Raw genomic sequence first — 21,153 nt, 5'->3', positions numbered from 1 at the left:
TGTATTCTTGCAGGTCTGTACCTCCAGATGATACTTAGAGCTTCGTATTTCAAGATAAATTCTTTGATAATTATAATTATACAGAATTTTTGGAAAAAATTAGCATCTTTACAATAATCATGCTTTCTTCTGGGGCTATGGTATTTCTCTTGATTTATCTCAGTGACCTTGAGATTCTCAGTTAGGTTTTGTAGTTATTTTCATATATGTCTCTCATTTTTTCTTAGGTTTTCAAAATAATTATTTATCTCCAAATAATATTTTTGTACTTCTCATTCCAAAAATGGTTTATTTCCCTTGTTTCACTCCTTAGTTTTCAATTTATTTATCATGAATTTAATCTTAAACTCTGAGTTTTTGTACCTTTTCTTTCACTGTATGCAAACTTGACAGTAGTTTAATCAAATTTGGTTTTATTTGGCTCCGATCTGGACTGACTGTTCTTCCCGAGGACTCCTTCCTCTCTGTCCTATAGGGGCCCTCTGCTTCCTGGATTTCATGTCATTTTTTTCTTGATGTTTCTAATCAGACCAAAACTTATATGGTCTTTTGCCATTATGACCGAGGTGCTGACAGGGATAAATGAGGGCCAACTTGTGATCAAATGGAGCTAGGTTAATTGGGACCTCTAAGTTAAAAACAGTAAAATTAGCACCTACTTCAAAATACGGAGAAATCAATCCCAAGTGGACAATAGATATAAATGTAAATGTGAAAGGTAAACATAAAGCTTCTAGAAGATAAAAGAAGAATATCTTCATGAACTCAAGATATAAATGGGTTTCCTCAACAAGACACAAAAGGCACTAGACATAAATTTAAAATTAAGAATGCTTGCTCTTCAAAAGACACCATAAAAAGACAGTAACAACATGCCATAGAGTAGAAGAAATGCTTAACACATTTAACTTAGGACTAGTATGAAAAGTATTGAAGAGTATGTGAGAACTCTCCAAATCAATAGGAAAAAGATAAGCAACCCAAAAGAAAGGTGAGCAAAAAGCAAGCACTACATAAAAAAGCAAGTTACCCAAAAGGCCAGTAACACACAATAGTGCCCAATTTTGCTACAAATCAGCAAAGACAAAATAAGACACAATGACATTCCATTACCCTCAGATTAATAAAAATCTACAAGTCTGGCAATAGTGACTACTGGCAAGAATATGGGAGCCAAATGAATACATACACACTGCTGGTGGGAACATAAACAGGTGTGATGATTTCAGAGATCAATTTAGCACTATCTGTGCAAGAGTAAAGATTGGCAGCTCCATTCCCAGGTAAATACCCTGGAAAACTTCTGCCCGTGTGCCCTACCTGACATAGTATGGAATGTTTATGACAGTTTTGTTTGTAAAAACAGAACACAAACTAATTCAGAGTCCTCGAACATGAGAATGAATAAAGATTTTACAGAGTCAAATAGTGGGTAGCACATACAGCTACCTAAGTAAACTACAGTCATGAGCATCAGTGAATCCTACAAATAATGTTCAGGATAAAAAGAATACATACTATATGAATACATACAGAATACATATTACATGAATCCCGCTGTCAAAAGTGGACAAAACTAAAGTATATTCATCACAGGAATATCACTCTATGTGATAAGACTATACAAGGGAATAATGACTCCAAATTCACAGCAGTAATTACCTTAGTAGCACGGGATGGAAAGGAGATGCAATCGGAGAGAGGGATACAATAGTCTATCAAAGGTACTGGTAATTCAATTATCAACGTGGGTGGTGGGGATTCAGGAGTTCCCTTTACGAAGCCATCCATGTACATTATATAGTCATCCCTTGGTATCTGTGGGTTCCATAACCATGGATTCAACTAACCCCAGATCAAAAATATTCAGGGAATAAAAAAAGGATGGTTGCACCTGTACTGAACATGTACAGATTTTTCCCTTATTATTCCCCAAATAATACAGTATAACAACTATTTATATTCCATTTATATTGTCTTAGGTATTATAAATACTTCAGAGATGATTTAAAGTATATGGGATGATATGCATAGGTTATGTGCAAATACTATACTGTTTTATATCAGGGACTTGAACATCCATAGATTTTGGTATCTGTGGGAGTTCTGGAACGAATTCCCTATGGATACCAAGGGATGGGTGGATACTCTTGCAGCTATATGTCATAACAACATTTTTAAAAAAACACTTAGAGTCTGCACATCCCTCCTTATACCTCTGCAGCTCAAAAACCACTCTTGCCTACCCCGGAGGGTTTACTTTCTAGAGTGAACCCAGAGCACTCCTGCCATGGGAATGCAGGCATAGCAGGCTTTGCTGAGGTGAGGGATGAAGTGCAGTTTCTATACAGATAATGAGACCCTCAATCCCCATTTCTTTCTCAGCTCTAAACTGATTATCATATTCTTTATGTGTCATGCCATTAAGCCTAAAAGATCGATTTTAAGGTATCCCATGCCAATCCTGGGTATGGCTAACGGGGCATAGATTTTGTCTTTCTCCAATGGCACCAACAGTTGTTGCATCCCTGTGCTTGCTACATTCCTTCCTTCACTAACCCACAGGGGGATTCATGTTTTCCTAGAAGTTCATAGCAGTTACATCTGTCGGCATCATCATAGGTTTAACTTTTGGCTGAGCTGCTGCTGGGCTTTTCTGTGTGTAATGAGATGTTAACTTAGAAAACACAGACTGGTAAAAACGCAGTATTATAATTTTGCTTTGGAATTTGAACATGTGATAAAATAGTCACAAAAAGTCAAAACTTACCTCTGCCACTTCCTTTTGAAAAGTCAAAGTCATCTGAGTTCTGCCATAAACGAAAGGCCCATCTCTACAAGACATGCTTTCAAGCCACTTGATAATCAGTGGAGTTGAAACACTAAAAGGCAGATTTCCAATAATATGTACATTTGGAGGATCTGGTGGCAAAGGAAAAAACAACCTGAAATAATTCCATCAATCTATTCTGAAGACAATTTTAATTACGAGTAAAATCAAACTGGATATTAAGAACGTCAAACAAAAATTGATAGATATAGCTGAGTATTTTTCATTTCATTTATTATTCGAAAGCAATGCTTTCTCACAATCGAAATTTGGATTATGAGGAAAAAATTATACTTAATTACTGCTCAGTTACTCAGAGAAAGTCCTTGAATTTCTGGCCTAAAAAATACATGAAAAAGATTTTGAGGAAAAAGAGAATTTATGAGAATTTATTTTGGACATGATGAGGCTAAAGTGCCTATGGGACATCTCGATGAAGCTGTCAGAGGTCAGATGCCCAGGAAGGAGATACAGGCAGGATATGAAGATGTGAATGTCTGCAATACACAGGTGGTAAGTGAAGCCATAGGAATGGAGTAATCCAGCAAATCTGCCCAAAAAGAAAAATCCCAGAAACAACCATATGTACAAGGTGGGTAGAAAAATAACCACCAGCTAAAAATAGTTAGAAAAAGTTCACAAATGTAAAAGGAAACACAGGAGGGCGTGGTAACGGAGGACACGAGCAGAGAAATCCTCCAGAAGACTGTGGGTTACAGTCACATGAATGTGGGAGAACTGTCAGGGAAGGTTTGAAACAGGCACTGTGATTCCAGCTTGGCTGGGCTGGGGCAGAAACCTGAAGGCTGAATGCTAAGAACAGGAGGGCCTGTTAGCTGGCGGAGACTGCAAGTGTGGCCCACTCTGAAGGAGTCTGGTTACCGCGGAGGCCAGAGACATGGAGGCAGCCAGATGTGGAGGCGTCCTAAGCACTCCTCCATTAGTTCTGAGAGTCTGTTATAGGAAGAAACATACCCTATTTATCTATGCATTCTGAAGGGCTGCACATAGCAGGTACCTAATAAACACTGTGAATGAAGACTGCCTTGGTCACTGAATGCGAAAAATAACAGAGAAAGTTAAACAAAGGCTTGGGTATGGCTTAGTTTACTAAAGCACTTCTTTTTTTCCACCATTTGGAACAAGTAACAATTCATAATTTACCCTATCCTTATATGGTATCATAAAAAATGACACGCTTATTTGCACAGAATCCAAAACATTTGGAAATTTTAGACAAATGAATTAGAATTAAGAAAAAGTAGGCAAATTTTATAATTTGAAAGCAAGTAGCATTATTTAATTCTGTTCAGATAATTTTAAATAGAAACATAAGACATTTTAAATAAATATATAACAAAATAAACATTTGTGATTTAAATAATTACAAAATAAAATATTTTATAATTACCCAAAAGCACTTACCATCTTCCCAGGGTCTTTTAAGATGTTCTGGAAAAGCCTTTTCTACTTTAAATGTCAACACATCTCCATGAACAATTCTCAGCTTCCCAGGTGCTGCATCAGAAAGCATCTAGTTTATAAAAAGATCAGTAAAATGAGCTCATACACTTAGGAAAATAACAAAACTAAACTTTTTAGACCAGTGCATTTAAAATATCAGTTAAAAAAAGCCAGCGACTAGGGGTGATCATTAATGAACAAACAGTACATCATGTCCATTGCAACAGACAATGGTGGTGTTTCACTCTAATATGCGTGAATAATTAGGGATAGTAACAAACAGTACAACACTAGCTTACAATTTTACAAATATATCAGTGTAATTTGGACCCACAGAATGACTTCTATTTCTGTAGAGACTTAGCATAAACTCACTCCTATCAGTAAGTTTTTAAATTAGAGACTAAGGACATTATCATGAAATACTGAAAATTAATCAGGAGTCAATCATATGAAAGATGAGCTAAATTTAACTAAGTCTGTATAGCCTGGATATAACACTGGCTGTCTTAACAATACCTACTTTCCAGCCTATTTCTACCTTCTAGCCATTTGTTTCCTTTCTTCCCTTCTCATTCTGTCTTTGTGAGCTTTTAGGGAAAAAAAAAAAAAAAAAAGCACCTGTAGTCTTTTTCTTCTTCATTCCATCTACCCTACTACCACACTCTCACAGTACTCAAGAGTTGGCACTTAATTCAAAAGAACTTTAATAATATAGTTATTTTGTCATCTATAAATTCATATTGTCTTAAGTGCCCCTGTACCCAACACAAAACTTGATCCTTGAAGTCCTTGGTTAAAAGAACAACAACAAAAAAAGCAGTTTCCGACCTTACACATTTTAAAAGGCAGGCGTGAGTGTATCAATAAGAAGGAACATCACTGCTAAGGTAGATTTCAAGGAAAGAAGTGACTCTCTTCCCACACCAAATCAGAGCTCGGAGAACTCTGACTTCAACTCAGTTGCCAAGATTCTAGAATGTGCCCAGCACTTTATAGGGATGGTAAACAGGCTCAAAAGAGAACATCTGCCCCGAGCCTACCTTGGTCCTAATTCTCTGGGTCCATTAAAGCTGTTTTTTTTTTCCTCCTAACACTCTCCCCTTGCCCAACTCATACAACCAAGTGGGAGGATGAACAAGATGCTCACAGAAGCCAGTGGACCAAGAAACATGGTTTGTGGATTGGTCCGCCTTTGCGTCAATACTGTGCTGTGCACCTGCCTCTTAACAGCACTTACAAACTCTATCTCAATTTCTGCTGCAACAACAATATGCTCTTTAAGGGCAGGACCCGTTTCCTGTCTACCTTTATAGCCAATGTAGCTACAACAATGCATGGTGAGTTTTTAATACATATTTAAGAAATGCATGGATAAGTGAATGACCAAATGCCATTCGGGTATCTGTAAAGCTGAAAACTTTCTCTTTTAGGCTGGGAGATTTTGGCTCCCCAAATTTGTAGGGTCTAGAAATTTGCAAAGATTTACACAAATAATCTTTCAGAAATACATAGCTGAAATGCCTCTACTAGTAACAGGCTAAACATATTTTAAGTATGGAAATCATCTAATTTGATGTTTAGCCATGGTAGTTTAGCAAAAAAAATTGCATACCTCTGTTGTTAATGTACTTATAGATTATTTTAAATTACCACAAGTTACTAAAACTTGACCTGGTGAGTTCCAGGCAATAACTCTTTGAAAATGTAACAATTTCAATACACTAAAAATTTAAAAATAGACAGCTCTCTATGTGGCATGCTCTTAATGTATAAAACCATGTATTTAATGATAGCACTTACTATCAATGGAAAACGCTAATTTTTTTTCTATGATTATTTTTCACAAAATTAAAACGAAGCAAATTAGCGTGCCAAAAACAAAGAGGAAGAACTGAAAGCTTATGTCTCATGACGTTAATATATAGAAAGTATTTAATAATTAGTGTTGGGACTAAAACACCACAAAACAATGTAAATTTGCCTCTTTGGCATTAACTTATATGTTCTGATAACCACATTTGAAACATTAACTTTTCCCACCCTGACAGATACAACTTCATACATACCTAAGAGCTAATATAATACAATATAAATAAATTTACCTTCCTTTCCTATGTTTTCTTTTCTTGTTTTGTTTTTTGAGATACAGTCTCGCTCTGTTGCCCAGGCTGGAGTACAGTGGCACAATCTTGGCTCACTGCAACCTCCATCCCCAGGGTTTAAGCAACTCTCTTGCCTCAGCCTCCCTAGGAGCTGGGATTACAGGTGTGCTATACCACGCCTGGCTAATGTTTCTATTTTTAGTACAGATGACATTTCACCATGTTGGTCAGGCCGGTCTCAAACTCCTGACCTCATGTGATCCACCTGCCTCAGCCTCCCAAAGTGCTGGGATTACAGATGTGAGCCACCGTGCCTAGCCCCTTTCCTAGGTTTAAAACTGCATTTCTATTACATTTCTTTTGGATTCCCATTCACTTTTCAATCTCAGTCAAGGACAAACCAATTTCTCCTCACACTTTAAAAGGTGCACCTCCTCCTTGACAATTTGTAGCCTGATCTACTTTGCAACTCCCCATTACAGAAGAAATGAATGCTGGTAACAGAATTATGCGAAGTCCTTAAAGCAATTATGGGCAAAAAGTCCTAGACAGACTAAATTGATAATATGATTATAGACAGTACCCTTTAAAACACTTAAAATGATATTAAGCAATGACACACAAAGACTTTCTAGCCAACCAGTAACAGAAATGTTTTCACTACCATAATGATATGCGGGGTATGGTGGAAGGGTGGGAAAAATCACTATTATATTCCTTCAAGAATAACAATGGAGCATTGCACTTCAAAACCCTGCAGGTGTTTTCACAGAACGTGCTTAAAGGCACAGCCAATCACAAATGCAGACCCCAGATCACAGCCAAATGACTATTTTTACAGAAACTCTCAAACTGTTCTTTCAATTTTATTTTAGTGTTCAATTCTTTGTTCTTCCACAATGAGATGTATGCCAGTTTAGAGTAAAAGGCATCATTAAAAAAGGCTATAAAAGAAGAAACAGAAAACCAAACCACAAAAAGGGGAAGTATACATGTAAAACACAAGATTTAACAATCCTAACAATCATTAGAGATTTTATGCTGGCTCCCATGATTTACACAATGAAATATATAATTTTTGCTTTCCAATAGTTATACCAAGCCTCCAAGAGATAAATTTTTTTCCTGGCATTGTGCTTAGTAAAAGGTATATGAAACAATGTAATAAACGATGCCTTTAATAAAAGTTAAAACACAAATGTAGATGCATTCTTTCCATGGCCATTAAAAAAATCTCTCCTCTAACCAAAGTCTCAGTGAAAGCTCTTCTGCAGGGGGCAGGTAACCGTGGTTTGGCTAGGCAGCTTTTTGGTGATTTTATTGGATGAGGAAAGAATCCATGCAATTCTTAAAACTTGTACAAAATTATCAATTTCTTAAGAAAGAAGAAATACATCGAATAGCTATTTTGTATACTTTATGTCACCTTCTCAAGCAAGGGGTTCATGGCAGCCAACACTATAGTTACGTTATCTTCTTCCTGATTTGCCACATAGTAGGGCCGAAATGCTGTTGAAATAAATATTTTAAAGGGGCTGGGCAAAAACTGTTAAGCAAACTGTATGAAAAGGAAAGAATCTATAATATAAAATATAATAGGTAAAAGATAAAATTTTTCTTCTCATATATAACACATATAAAAGACTACTGCTATTTATTCATAAAAAAGTTAAGATAATGTTACAACAGAGTTTTCAGACTTTTAGAGGCAAGGTTATAGCACGATGTCAAAATGTCAATTAGCTTGCTTTATTCTTTTTTTAGTATGAAAATAACATTAAAAATGTACATTTTCAGACTTGCTCAGTATTTTAAATTTATGAACAGAGCAAAAACAAACAGAAATCATCATATAACCACTCATATCTTAAGTGATACTACAAATATCTAAAATTATTTTTATAGGAATTTTAAGTTTGTTGGACATTTCAATGTCATTACCAAATCTTTCACTCTCTTTTTTAAATTTGGTATTAGATTTGTATTAGTCCATTCCCATGCTGCTAATAAAAATATACCTGAGACTGGGTAATTTATAAAGGAAAGAAGTTTAATTGACTCACAATGCAGCATGGCTGGGAGGCCTCAGGAAACTTACAATCATGGTGGAATGGGAAAGAAAACATGTCCTTCTTCATATGGTGGCAGGAAGGAGAAGTGCCGAGCAATAGGGAGAAACATCCCTTATAAAACCTTCAGATCTCATGAGAACTCACTCATTATCATAAGAACAGCAGCACCAGGGTAACTACCCCATGATTCAATTACCTCCCACTGGGTCCCTACCATAACACATGGGGATTATGGGAACTCAATTCAAGATTAGATTTGAGTGGGGATACAGCCAAACCATATTGGATTTTATTCTATTTATGTTTTATTTTTAATTGACATAATAATTATGTGTTCTCACCACAAAGAAATGATAAATGTTTGAGGTGGATATGCTAATTATCCTAATTTTATCATTGTACACAATGTATAGGTATGCTAACTACACAATCTTCTTCCTTAGACCAACGTACAGATATGCCATATTGCACAAACCTCTTCCTTAGGCCAAGAATGCTGAACCAAATTTCATGCTTTTCTTGATGACCTGGGGTCATTGTTGCCTTTAGAATAATGACCTATGCTAATTATGATATGCTTGTACACATGTGAACAATGATATGATAAAATTAGGATAATTTGGCATATACACTTCAAACAGTTATCATTTCTTTGTGGTGAGAACATTCAAAATCCTCTCTTCTGGCTATTTTGAAATACATAATATATTGTTGTTACCTACAGTCACCCTACTGTGCATGGAACAGTATTGCACAATAGAACTTATTCCTCCCATCAACTGTAACTTTGTACCTGTTGACCAACTCTCTAACCCCACCTTCCCTTGCTTGCTTTTTAAGCAGGATCTGAATGCCTATGTATAGTACAGACTCATTTACTCAGCCTCATCAAGGAATTAGATGTTTGATTTGGTAAATTTTCTGTTCAGTAATATTTACTCCTTGAAATATTAACATTTTTAAAGAAGAAACATATAGAAGAAAATCCTTCTAAACTATATTGCAGAATCCTCTCCCTTAGGCCAAGAACACTGAACCGAATTTCACCATTTTCTTGATGACCTAGTGTCATTGCTGTCTTTAGAATAATGACCTCAAGGGTTATGAACGTGTTTTTGCTACCTTATTATTATTATTATTATTATTATTGTTTCTTCTGCCTTTACATTAGTCTTTTATAGCTTTCTGTCACTGTAATAACTGTAACTTCTTGTAGTTGTCAGTGGGCCTGCTTTTACCACTGGTCTCTGTATTTCTACTTTGCATGGACTAGAAAACCACTTTGGCTGTAAGCCACTTTTTGCTTATTTGTTGAGTTTTGTGTATGTTATGATTAATTATGGTTACATCAAGTAAGTTACATGTATAAAGTAAGTAGTTATGTCACAACAGCAAGGTAGGCAATCTTCCTTTTTTAAAAATTTGTTAGAGATTAAAGATTTTTTTTTCATTATCTCTAATTAAAAATAGCTCTTTCTGCCTGGATGCTGAAATTACTTTATATGTCTCTTTATAAGATGAAAGGAAGGGGAATAATTAAAATAGCAACTATTCAGTAGCTACTGGCATTATGCCAGCCTCTTTACATCCATTTCTATCCATCTTTGCAATATCGACAGAAGAGAACTATTATTCCCATGCTGCAGATGAGAAAGTTCAAAGTAGAAAAGGTTCAACAATAAGCTCAAGGTCACAAAGCTAGTAGGTATCTTAGATGTGGTCACTAGACTATTTGACACTCGATCCCAAGAACTTTCCACTATGTCTACGAAGTAGAAATAATCAGTGTTTACCTGTAACAAAACCCAAACGTTGGGAGGTCGAGGTGGGTGAATCACCCAAGTTCAGGAGTTCGAGACCAGCCTGGCCAACATGATGAAACCCGGTCTCGACTAAAAATACAAAAAATTTGCTGGGCATGGTGGTGGGCACCTGTAATCCCAGCTGCTCGGGAGGCTGAGGCAGGAGAATCACTTGAACCTGGGAGGCAGAGCTTGCAATAAGCCAAGATCATGCCATTGCACTCCAGCCTGGGCAAAGGAGCAAAACTCCGTCTCAAAAACCAACCAACCAACCAACCAATCAAACACCAGAGGCAATACTAACAATAGTCAATGACTTACTTTCTCCCTCCAAAAATTCTGCAACCAACCACAAAATGTAATGGTTAAGAAGAATCCTGGAACTTCCTATTCTTGCAAAGATGAGTCCGAGGGACCAGACATAATCTCCTGCCTTAAACCAATTTCAAAAATAGACAAAACAGATGAAACAACAATTTTCAGACATTAGACAACAAAAAGCACAGGAAAACCTACAGATTCAAGAAGTCCAATGAATTTTACACACAAGAAACTTGAAGACAACTACAGCAAGGCACATCATGATGAAACTGCTTAAAACCAGTAGAAAATAGCAAAAGTAGCCAGCGAAAAAAGAACAAAGATAAGGATGATAAAAGATTTGTCAGAAACAATGCAAGTGAGAAAACGGCGGAGCAACCTCTTTAGAGTACTAAAAGAAAAAAAAACTGCCAAAATATTTTCCAAAATGAAGACGTTTTTCCATTTTCGGTCTATAGTAATAAATACAGGTGGTTGTTGGTGAAACGACAGATCCATAGATAAATAGAACTGGAAGTTCAGACATAAAGTGACACATACAAAATCAACTGATTTTTGACAATAGCATCAAGGCAGTTCAATGAGGAAAAGATAATATTTTCAACAAATGATATTAAAAAGAACCTAAACCTTACCTCATACTACATGCAAAAATTAGCTCAAAATGAATAACAGACCTAAATATAAAAGCTAAAATTATAAAATATCTCAAGGAAAACAGGAGAAATTTTTAGTAATCTTGGTTTGGCAAGTATTTTAAAAATAAAATATAAAAAGCATTAAATCTAGAAGAAAAAATGGACAGTCGGGCATTATGACTCACACCTGTAATCTCAGCACCTTGGGAGGCCAAGGTGGGCAGATCGCAAAGTCAAGAGTTCAAGACCAGACTGGCCAACATGGTGAAACCTTGTCTCTACTAAAAACACAAAAATTAGTTGGGTGTGGTGGCATGTGCCAGTAATCTTGGCTACTAGGGAGGCTGAGACAGGAGAGCTGCTTGAACCTGGGAGGCGGAGGTTGCAGTGAGCCAAGATTGTGCCACTGCACTCCAGTCTGGGTGACAGAGCAAGACTCCATCTTTTCGGGGTGGGGGCGGAAAACAAAAACCGGATAAATTGTACTTCATAAACATGAAATTTCTGCTCTTCAAAATACATTGTTAAGAAAACAAAAAGGTAAGCCACAGCTGAGAAAACATTTGTGAAATCTGTATCTGACAACGCCTCATATCTGAACCAAATGAATCTCTCTTAAAATTCAGTAAGACAAAAAAAGTATGAAAAATATTTGAACAAATAATTCCCCAAAGAAGATAAAAAGATGGCAAATAAGCACATCATATGTCCAGTATCGCTATTAGAGAAATGCAAATAAAAACCATAGGAGGATACCACTACATATTCACTAGGATGGCTAAAATTAAAAAGACTGACCATGCCAAGTTTGAGCAAGTATGTGGAGCAAGGAGACTGTGAAGTACAACTGGTCGGATTGGAACACGGCACAGCCATCTTATAAAACAATTCGGTAGTTCTGTAAAAGGCTTAATATACACCTACCACAGGACCCGGATATTCTAATCTGGGTCTTTACTCAAGAGAAATGGAAGTGTGTATCCACATAAACATGTGCATATGAATGTTCATAAAAGTTTTATTACAGTGTAAGAGTCAAGAAAATGGAAAAACCCAAAGTCTATCAACAGGTGAAAAGATTCATAAATTTGGTATATTTATAAAATGGAATGCTATTCAGCAATAAAAAGGAGCAAACTACTGATAAACACCTCGACATGGATGAATCTCAAAATAATTAAGTCAGATACATGAGACAAAAAAGAATACATATTGTGTGATTCCATTTACAGAAAATTCTGAAAAATAAAAAATAATCTATAGTGACATAAGATCAGTGGATGTTTGGTCATAGGTATGGATTACAAAGGAACGTAAGGAATCCCGATGATGACGAGCGTTTGTTTTCTTGATTGTGATGATGGTTTCATGCAATTACATATATGTCAAAACTCGGTTAACTGAGCATGGTGGCTCTTGCCTGTAATCCCAGCATCTTGGGAGGCCAAGGTGGGCAGATTGCTTGAGCCCAGGAGTCTGAGACCAGCCTGGGCAACCTGGTAAATATTTTATATTTCTACAAGAAATATAAAAATCAGCCAGGCATGGTGGTGTGCACCTGTAGTTCGAGCTACTCAAAAGGTTGAGGTGGGACGATTGTATGAGCCCAGAAAGTGAAGGCTGCAGTAAGCTGTGCTTCGCTTCCTGTCAGAGACCCTGTCTCTGTCTCTGTCTCTGTCTCTCTCTCTCTCACACACACACAGACATAAACACACACAAATCCTTAATTTGTATACTTTCAATATGTACAGTTTACTGAGCGTCAATTATATCTCAATAAATATACTTTGTTTTACAGCTGCTGATAAAGACACTCCCAAGACTGAGCAATTTACAAAAGAAAGAGGTTTAATTGGACTCACAGTTCCACATGGCTGGGGAGGCCTCACAATCACGGTGGAAGGCAAGGAGGAGCAAGTCACATCCTACTTGGATGGCAGCAGGCAAAGAGAGAGCTTGTGCAGGTAAACTCCCATTGTTAAAATCATCAGACCTTGTGAGACCCATTCACTATCATGAGAATAGCACAGGAAAGATCCACACCCATACAAAGTATTTAGTGTGATAAACTCTCCATAAATATTAGGTATTATTATTTTTAATATATGAAGCCTTTAAAACAGTCCAATCTTCTGACTTCCCTGGGCCACAATGGAAGAAGAATTGTCCTGGGCCACACATAAAATACAGTAACACTAAGGATAGCTGATGAACTTAAAAAAAAAGTTGCAAAAGAATCTCATAATCTTTAAGAAAGTTTAAGAATTTGTGTTGGGCCACATGCAGCCCATTGGTCATGGGTTGGACAGGTTTGCTGTAAAAGAAACAGAAAAAAAACAAATGGGGGGAATCTGGATTACTTATCTGAAGGGGTATAAATGATTTATGAATTTATCTCCAGTTCAGAAATAGGGAAGAACCTATCAAAGCTTCAAATCCCCTAAGATGTCAGGAAATCTAAGTTATTTCCAGTTCAGAAATAGGAAAAACCTAACAGCCTTCAAGCTCTTTGAGATTCAGGAAATCTCACTCCCTTCCACAGCACAGAGAACCTGTCAGTCATAAAAATGTAACAAGAAACAACAAAAAACTTTAAAACCTAAAAATGCACAATCAGAATGTGACAACATTACGAAAAGAAACCCCAGGTGTCCAATGCAAGTTTGATGAGTTGGAGAATGACCCAATGTTTCCACAGCACTGGGGGGTTTTTTAGTGCTCAGTGGAATGACATTACTTCCTCCTATACCTCTTTCCAGATTAGTGGTCTCCTGATCAGTCACTAATCACCAGAGGTAATGAAAGAATAAAAATAATAATTTAACTGATTACTTATAACTAAGATATCACTGAGTGTTTCCTAAGTATCAGGCATACACTTCATCCTCATAAGAGTCCTATCAGCAAACTGAGGCACAGAGGACAAAATTACCCACCCAAGGTCACCCAACTAGTAGTAGAATTTGAGGTTAAACCCAAACAGTCTGATGCTAAAGTCTGTTTTACCATAAAACTATACTAAGCATACTAGACATGTTTTCTTACCTTTATAATGTGCTGTCAGTGAAACCTTTATGTTAGCACCAGTTTTTCTTTCCTCTAAGCTGCCTCATGAAAAAACTGTAGGAATTGAATTAAGCTACAAATGACAGGCTTTCAGCTAGAAGGTATTTTATAAATTATTACAATTTCTTTAAAAAGTAATTCTATTAGCTTAGAAATCACTAAAATGGAATCCTTAAAATAGATCACTTTCTTTCTGCTTCTACTCAGTTTTATGATTAATTTAGTACCTCTAAAAGAAAGGAGTTTTACATATTGAAACATTCCGTACTAGGGAAAAAAAAGGCCTATTTGATATTTTAGTACTCAACATTTCTTTTTAAGGCAAATTCCTTTCCAGTGTATAAGATTCAAAGAATTATTTTGCTTCTACTGAAAACAAATTAGAAGTCAAATATACTTTTCCTAAAGAGCAATGTAACTTGAAATCAGCCTTCACATTTAGAAAAGAGAGCATACAACTTTTTCATTATCAATGCTACACAAATATTTACTTTCACTATTGAATGATACATTTCGTTTTCTAATATGAGAGATACATATACGCATACCTGTTGAGAAATGCTGAGTGTATGATAAAATATATTGTTTGCTAAGAACGATGGCAAGGAAAACCTAGCCACCCACCCCCCTACCTCCGCCCAGTGGAAAACTACTTGGGGCATTGCAAAGTAGCAAGACAGTATATTTACATTATCTACCAGTTAAAACAATTCTTTAAGCACGGGATATGTGACCCAGCCCCCGTGTCTCCCTCGTGGAGAATACTTTCTGGTTTGTCCTTGATCAGTGGTAAGCAGGCACCAGCTGCCTACCTAGTTTATCTTGGTTCTATGAGAAAACACAGAACACCTGTTTGTTAATAATAAACACCTGTTCAGAGAGACTAAGTATGTGGGTCAGACTCTGCTCGAGGCCTTCAGCTCGGAATGCTGTCAGCCCCCTGAGGCTTTCAGCTTGGAAGGCTGCTGGTCCCCAGACAGTCCCACTTTGTTCTATCTGGGTGTCTGCTTCTTAATACCTTCAGCGCTGCCTGGGTGGGGGGTCTTTACGGCCGAGCTGGTCTCGGTACTTACATACACAGATACAGAAATAGCCAGTCAACCTTTTGTTTCTTATGTGAGACATTTACTGAACACCTGCTATGTTCCAGGCACTGTTATGCAAGGCAGAGGTACAGCAGGAAACAAAACAGACACAAATCTCCACCCTCATGTTACTTAGTCCAGACAGGTGAGTCTGATAACAAACAAATGGGAAGAACATATATATAGTACAACAGATGACGCTGAATCAAACAAGATGAAACAAGGCTGGGGTTAGGAATGCAGCGACTTAGGGGCTTGGGGGAAATTGAGAAGAGAAGGGTGGCAGTCACCCTTTTAAACAGTTCACCTTCCAAGATCTTTTGTTCAGATCAGAGAGGAAAATACGTGGGAATGAATGGAAATTTGGTTCACCCCCTGGCCTGATAAGAAAGAAGTGTAAACACAACGGATGGTGAGATTTGAGGAACAATAAGTCTTCTGAAGGGCAAAAAAGTCAGGTCAGTAGTGCCTATGTCCAAAAAGGGCTACGTGAATAAACCCAAAGGAGATTATACAGTTATTCAGTTTCTTTTCATAATCTCATGATCTCACCCCAAATAATAATATTCCCATGTCTACCTCCAACTGATAGATAATTCTTAAAATTAGAATACAGTTAAAAACAAAATCACTATTAAACTCCACATTTGATCAAGGAATATGTGCCACGTGACTAACTCAGAGTTTAAAATCTGAAACCAATTCTGTCAGTACAGACAGGCAAAACTAGATAAAAGGAAATATGTAATTTTTTTAAGCATAAAAACTGGATAAAGCAAAATTAGGAAACTGCTAGGTTTCTTAAAAAATCAGATACATGCGCAAAATGTTCTAAATTTTCAAAAAATAATTTCAAACTGTTCTGACATAAATTAACATTTTTCCATTAATATATACACAAGTTAGTATTAGAATGTACTAATTTTACACCCATTTGTCCTTCTGTATGGAAGCAATAATGTGGATAATTTCATTATTCTATTATAGTCACATAGTAAATTGCTTGTTCATCTGAGCCAAAGGTTCAGGGCTCTTTTAGAATTAGGGAGAAATCAAACTAAGGCCTTTAAGTTATTAAGTGCCCCTCTATGAGGAAATCCTTTTACAAGATCCCTGATACAATCTATTTCACTGCCAAAGTTTAAAAAAAAAATAAGTTCCTCCTTATTTCAAATCCTGAATCCTGCCTCCCTCAATTTCCACCCATTTGTTTTAGTTTTTTTTGTTTGAGATTGTGTCTCCCTCTGTTGCCCAGGCTGGAATGCAGTGGCGCAATCTTGGCTCACTGCAACCTCTGCCTCCTGGGTTCAAGCAATTCTCCTGCCTCAGCCTCCCAGGTAGCTGAGACTACAGGCATGCACCGCTAAGCCCAGCTAATTTTTTTCTGTATTTTTAGTAGAGACGAGGTTTCACCATGTTGGCCAGGCTGGTCTGTTTTAGTTTTTTCTTAGAAAAGATCAAAGCAAACTTAACCTATCCACCACCAGCCTTGAATATGCAGCCGTATACACCCTTACCCAGGGCCTCTTTTCTCCAGTTGAAACATACCCAGTTCCTTCAACTTTTATCTCTCATAAAACAACAGTACCTGTATGTTAAAGATGCATACATCATTTCATTTAAACCTCATCCTAAATCTACAAAAGTACAGTGGTACAACTTCCTTCCTTCACTTAAAAAAACTGTCTTGTAAAAAAATGCTTAAGCTTAATAATTAATCTCTCATGATGAAAAGCTTGCATATGTCTTATTCATCCTTTGTTTGTGGAAATGCTTTTTTGAACCTAAATGAAGTTCTCAAAAGTCATACCAATGAGTCATTACTGGCCATTATTTATGCTTATTTCTGAAGGAATGGGCCACGACATGCACAGCTATTAGTAGACTTAAAAAAAAAAAAAATCACAGAAAACAGTTTGTTTAGCATAAATGTGTAAAGCAGGTTTATTCAAGGTGTAGTCAACAGGCCATCTGGGAGTGCTTGTTAAAAAAAAATGCAGATTTCTAAACTTCTCCAGACGGCAGAATCAAAATCTCTGGAATGGGGCCTTGGGGATCTGCAGTTGAGGGACAACCTACATAATCTTTGGATACCCTGGCGTTTAAGCATCATGACAAAAAGATTTAAATTCAGCTTTTGCCTCCTAAAGAAGACACTTTAAGGATCTCACCTGTAATCCAGGAATAAATCGAGTGTCCTTTTCAACCACCAGAAGTTCAGCAACACTGGCATTGAGAATGGATCTTGTGATTCCCCCTGGCCCAGGGCCGACTTCATAAACGTAAGCATCTGTCAGACTGCCGGCTTTCCTTACAATTTTATCTGGAGGAAAAAGAGTTTTAGTTATCTCAATTAACTTGGCAAATCTCAACGTATGAAATTTAGAGAGAAAAATTTTCTATGAAAATTCAGCTATTACCCTATCAAGTGATCTTTTACATATAACATTTATTTGACTCTCTACCTAAATTGACATAAAGTGACCATTCAATATGCTACCACATCACTGTTGAACTGTACCAGTCCCTTAACAAAAACAGGATTATCATGATAAAGTTTCTTAAATTTAGCTAATATTGTGGTTTCTATTTGTTCTGTGCAAATTTCTTTCAAATTGATTTGAAACCAACCAACTCCTAAGAACAGATTGTATAAGCACACAGCACTTTTCTAGAGTTGTTGAACACTGAATATTTGAATAAGCAACACTAGTTTCACATTCAGAATCTTCAGTATTGCTAGTGAAATCCAAACGCAAAAAGTGCTGGAAGTCTCCATTTTTATCTGGAGACATCTTGCTGGTGGTCAATATAGCAATTCTTAGATTATAACATTTTCAGAAATTTGAATTCTTACTCATTTTCATAAAAAGTTAAATTGAGCAGTTGAGGGTTTTTAAAGCTTTGCAAACATGCATGTTATTAAGGAAAAATTAATTTTTAAATCAAATTCAAGTTAGCAGTCCTTAAGACATCATAAAAAAATAGAGTCTTGACTCAGTGCAACCAATCATCACATCTGGAAAAACATGCAATGGGCGGGTCTCAGTGAGTTCGAGATATGGAAATCCAAGGAACTGGTCTTCCTAGGATAGTGGAAATTTAGTCACTAAAAACATACCAGCACTTCTTCTAAGTGTTTACAGTCCTATTTTTGCTTGTTATCAACAACATACCTTTGTAGGCTAAAAAGCAGAAACTAGTTTTTCAACCATCCAAAAATGGTTTCGTCTTTTAACAGGGAGGGAGTTAGCATCCACTGACCATCTTATCTGTTACGAGTGATGTACACACATTCTCACCTAATCCTTATATGTTAACCAAGGACTCCTATCCCAATTCAATTTCTCTTAACTTTTCAGTTTGCTTGTCTATTGTTTCACTTGGACAAGGTCATGGACTTCAACACAGGTATAAATTCTAAAGCCAATGCCTCTCAGAGGGAAGAGGAATGATACATTAAGCACATTATGGAATGAATATAATATTCTTATTTTTTAAAATGGAGAGCTACAACAGTAGGCAGGTTTCTGATCTCAAATTTTTCAGGCACATTCAAATACAAATGAATATTAAAGAAGCACTAACAAAGCAAGGAGTTTGGATTTCAATCTTGCTCTCTTCTGCCTGAGCGTCTAACCTCAGGTAAGTACCCTAATCTCCCTTAACTTTGGTTCCCATAGACAGAGTGGATACTATCTAGAATTTGAAATTTACTCCTGAAGATAAAGTCTCATGAGAAAATGTATATGTAGGATTTCTAAAAATAGACCTATAACTTTTGCCTTGAGAGTGGTGATTTATATTTAGAAGGTGGCTAGTAACAAGTAGAAAAGGCTGGCACTAGTTAGTGCTAGAACGAAAGAGTTTTAGAGTGAGTAATCCTTTAAAGTAGTAGGCCCTTCTTCCAATTAAAAGATGAGAAAAGAGTTAAATTATTTTACCCAAAGTCATACTGCTACAGGCAGAATAAAGGTTCTCCATGTCCAAGAAATAAAACATTTTATGTTTTCTGGAGTGTGCTTCATTTAACTGAAAATGAACTTTTTGGGTGTGATTTACTGCTCCTTTCAACTTCTGAAATGGGGTCTAATAGAATGAAACATGAAAATCCCAAAACCTAAGTACTCCAGCAGTGACTTAGTGGACACATTTGTAATGTATTTTTGCAATCTCATCTCATAGAAGAGAACATCACTAAGCAAAGGTGATGGTGATTAAACGAACATATGTTAATAATTCGTCAAAACTCATCAAATTGAGCACTTCAAACTGGTGAATTTTATTGCATATATCTCATAAAAAGTGACTTTAGTAGGTGTGGAAATGTAATCTTGCTAAAAGTAAGCTCCTCTAGGAAACACCGCCTGTTCACGTCCATATCCTATCCCCTGCACTGGCACAACGTTGCTTGTGTAGCATGTACTTTTGAATATTAGCACCCTCGAGGATTTCTTAGACGCAACAGGTAAACGTTTAAATAACGAATCCTATGAGGGACACTCTTTTCACCAAGTTACTGATAAAATCGTCGCACCAATTTAAATTCTGATAACTTTAAGCTGCATATAAAGCAAGTCCAGTCAGCCTGTGGTGTACCATTTCAGAGTGATGGATTTCATAGAGACCTAGATTCCGATATTCACCAAAGCCTTTCACGACACACGAACCCTCCCTCCCCTAATGAGCTCGGCGTCTACGCCGTCTGCCTTCAGGCTACACTCCCCTGAACGCGGAGTTGTGTGAGCAATCAACGCACTTCACGTGTATCCCGGGCGGTGGGACCGGAGTTCTCTTGATACAATGAGGTCGACGGACCTGACCAAAAGCCCGTCGCGTGCTAGTGCCTGGACACCCGCCCACCCGACCCGTGCGAGACCTCCCCCCGGCCCACGCCCCCAGGGACACGTGGGAGACATCCGGAAAGCACGGCTAAGCCATCCACCTGTCAGCCTCAAGTCCAGGAGGAAGTTCTGTGATAGCTGCTTCGCTGCTTGCAGTCTGAACAACTTAATGATTTCTCGAATCGAGGGCAATGGTGGGAGACGGAAAGTACTGAGCTTCCCGGAGGCAGCCATAAGCCCCGGCAAGCGCCAGCCAACCCTGCCTCACTCGGTGCCTTCCCAGCCGCTCCGAAAACAACTCCCAAAGAAGGAACTTGCGTGACCTAAGTCCCGCCTCAGACGTTCCCCGCCGGAAGCGATGACCGCGGACAGGAAATCCGGGCGTTCTGAGAGCGCATGCGCTACGTCCCGCTGAGCGGAGAGCCGGCTAGGTGCGCGGCGGCTTCCGGGCGCAAGGGCTGTGGAGGAACAGGGTGGGCGAGGCTTCTCTGGGGCGGGCAGTGGAGAGCGCGCCCAGGAGGGCAGGACTAGGCGGGGTCTGAGCAGGGTGGGGTTTTTCGGGGGAGTTGCTTTGAGGTTTGGTGCCCCCGGTTTATTCCCGCCCTGAAGTTCCCAAGGGCTTCCGGCCCTTAGACGTTCCAAAAGCACATCTGTGAATCTTAGAGGAAAAGCAGGTGCTTAAGAGGCTAAGCTATTGTTTGTTAGCAATCCTTTCTCATGGTGAGGTGTTTTTAGAACCTCGGCTCTGCAGATGCTGCATGGCGGGTTTCTAACTTCGCTCAGCCTCAGGTTTTTCATCTGTTAAGTGGACCTAACGTCTACCTAAAAATTGTGAGCACTGAGAGAGATCGCCTGGTGTGCACATTCAGAACATAGTGCACGCATGGCATTGGGTAAGTGATCAATGCTGGCCATTATAATATAAT

General features: G+C 37.7%; 1 protein-coding gene across 1 annotated transcript in view; it reads right to left on the bottom strand.

Annotated features, from left to right (window-relative positions):
• Nucleotides 1-20,589, bottom strand: part of TFB1M (transcription factor B1, mitochondrial) — a 57,876-nt gene extending 37,287 nt beyond the window's left edge. Inside the window, exons 1-4 of the mRNA XM_032258763.1 lie at nucleotides 20,329-20,589; nucleotides 17,555-17,706; nucleotides 4,256-4,364; nucleotides 2,771-2,922 (exon numbers count right to left, since the gene is read on the bottom strand). Of these exons, the coding sequence (XP_032114654.1) occupies nucleotides 2,771-2,922; nucleotides 4,256-4,364; nucleotides 17,555-17,706; nucleotides 20,329-20,461 (546 nt within the window). The 5' untranslated portion in view covers nucleotides 20,462-20,589. The remainder of the gene's footprint in view (nucleotides 1-2,770; nucleotides 2,923-4,255; nucleotides 4,365-17,554; nucleotides 17,707-20,328) is intronic.
• Nucleotides 20,590-21,153: the final 564 nt, after the last annotated feature.

Source organism: Sapajus apella, unplaced genomic scaffold (assembly GCF_009761245.1).
Source record: "Sapajus apella isolate SASKATOON/1434 unplaced genomic scaffold, GSC_monkey_1.0 scaffold105, whole genome shotgun sequence".
NCBI lineage: Eukaryota > Metazoa > Chordata > Mammalia > Primates > Cebidae > Sapajus > Sapajus apella.
Note: the sequence above shows the minus strand (reverse complement) of the source record. Positions and strands in the feature narration are given on the sequence as shown.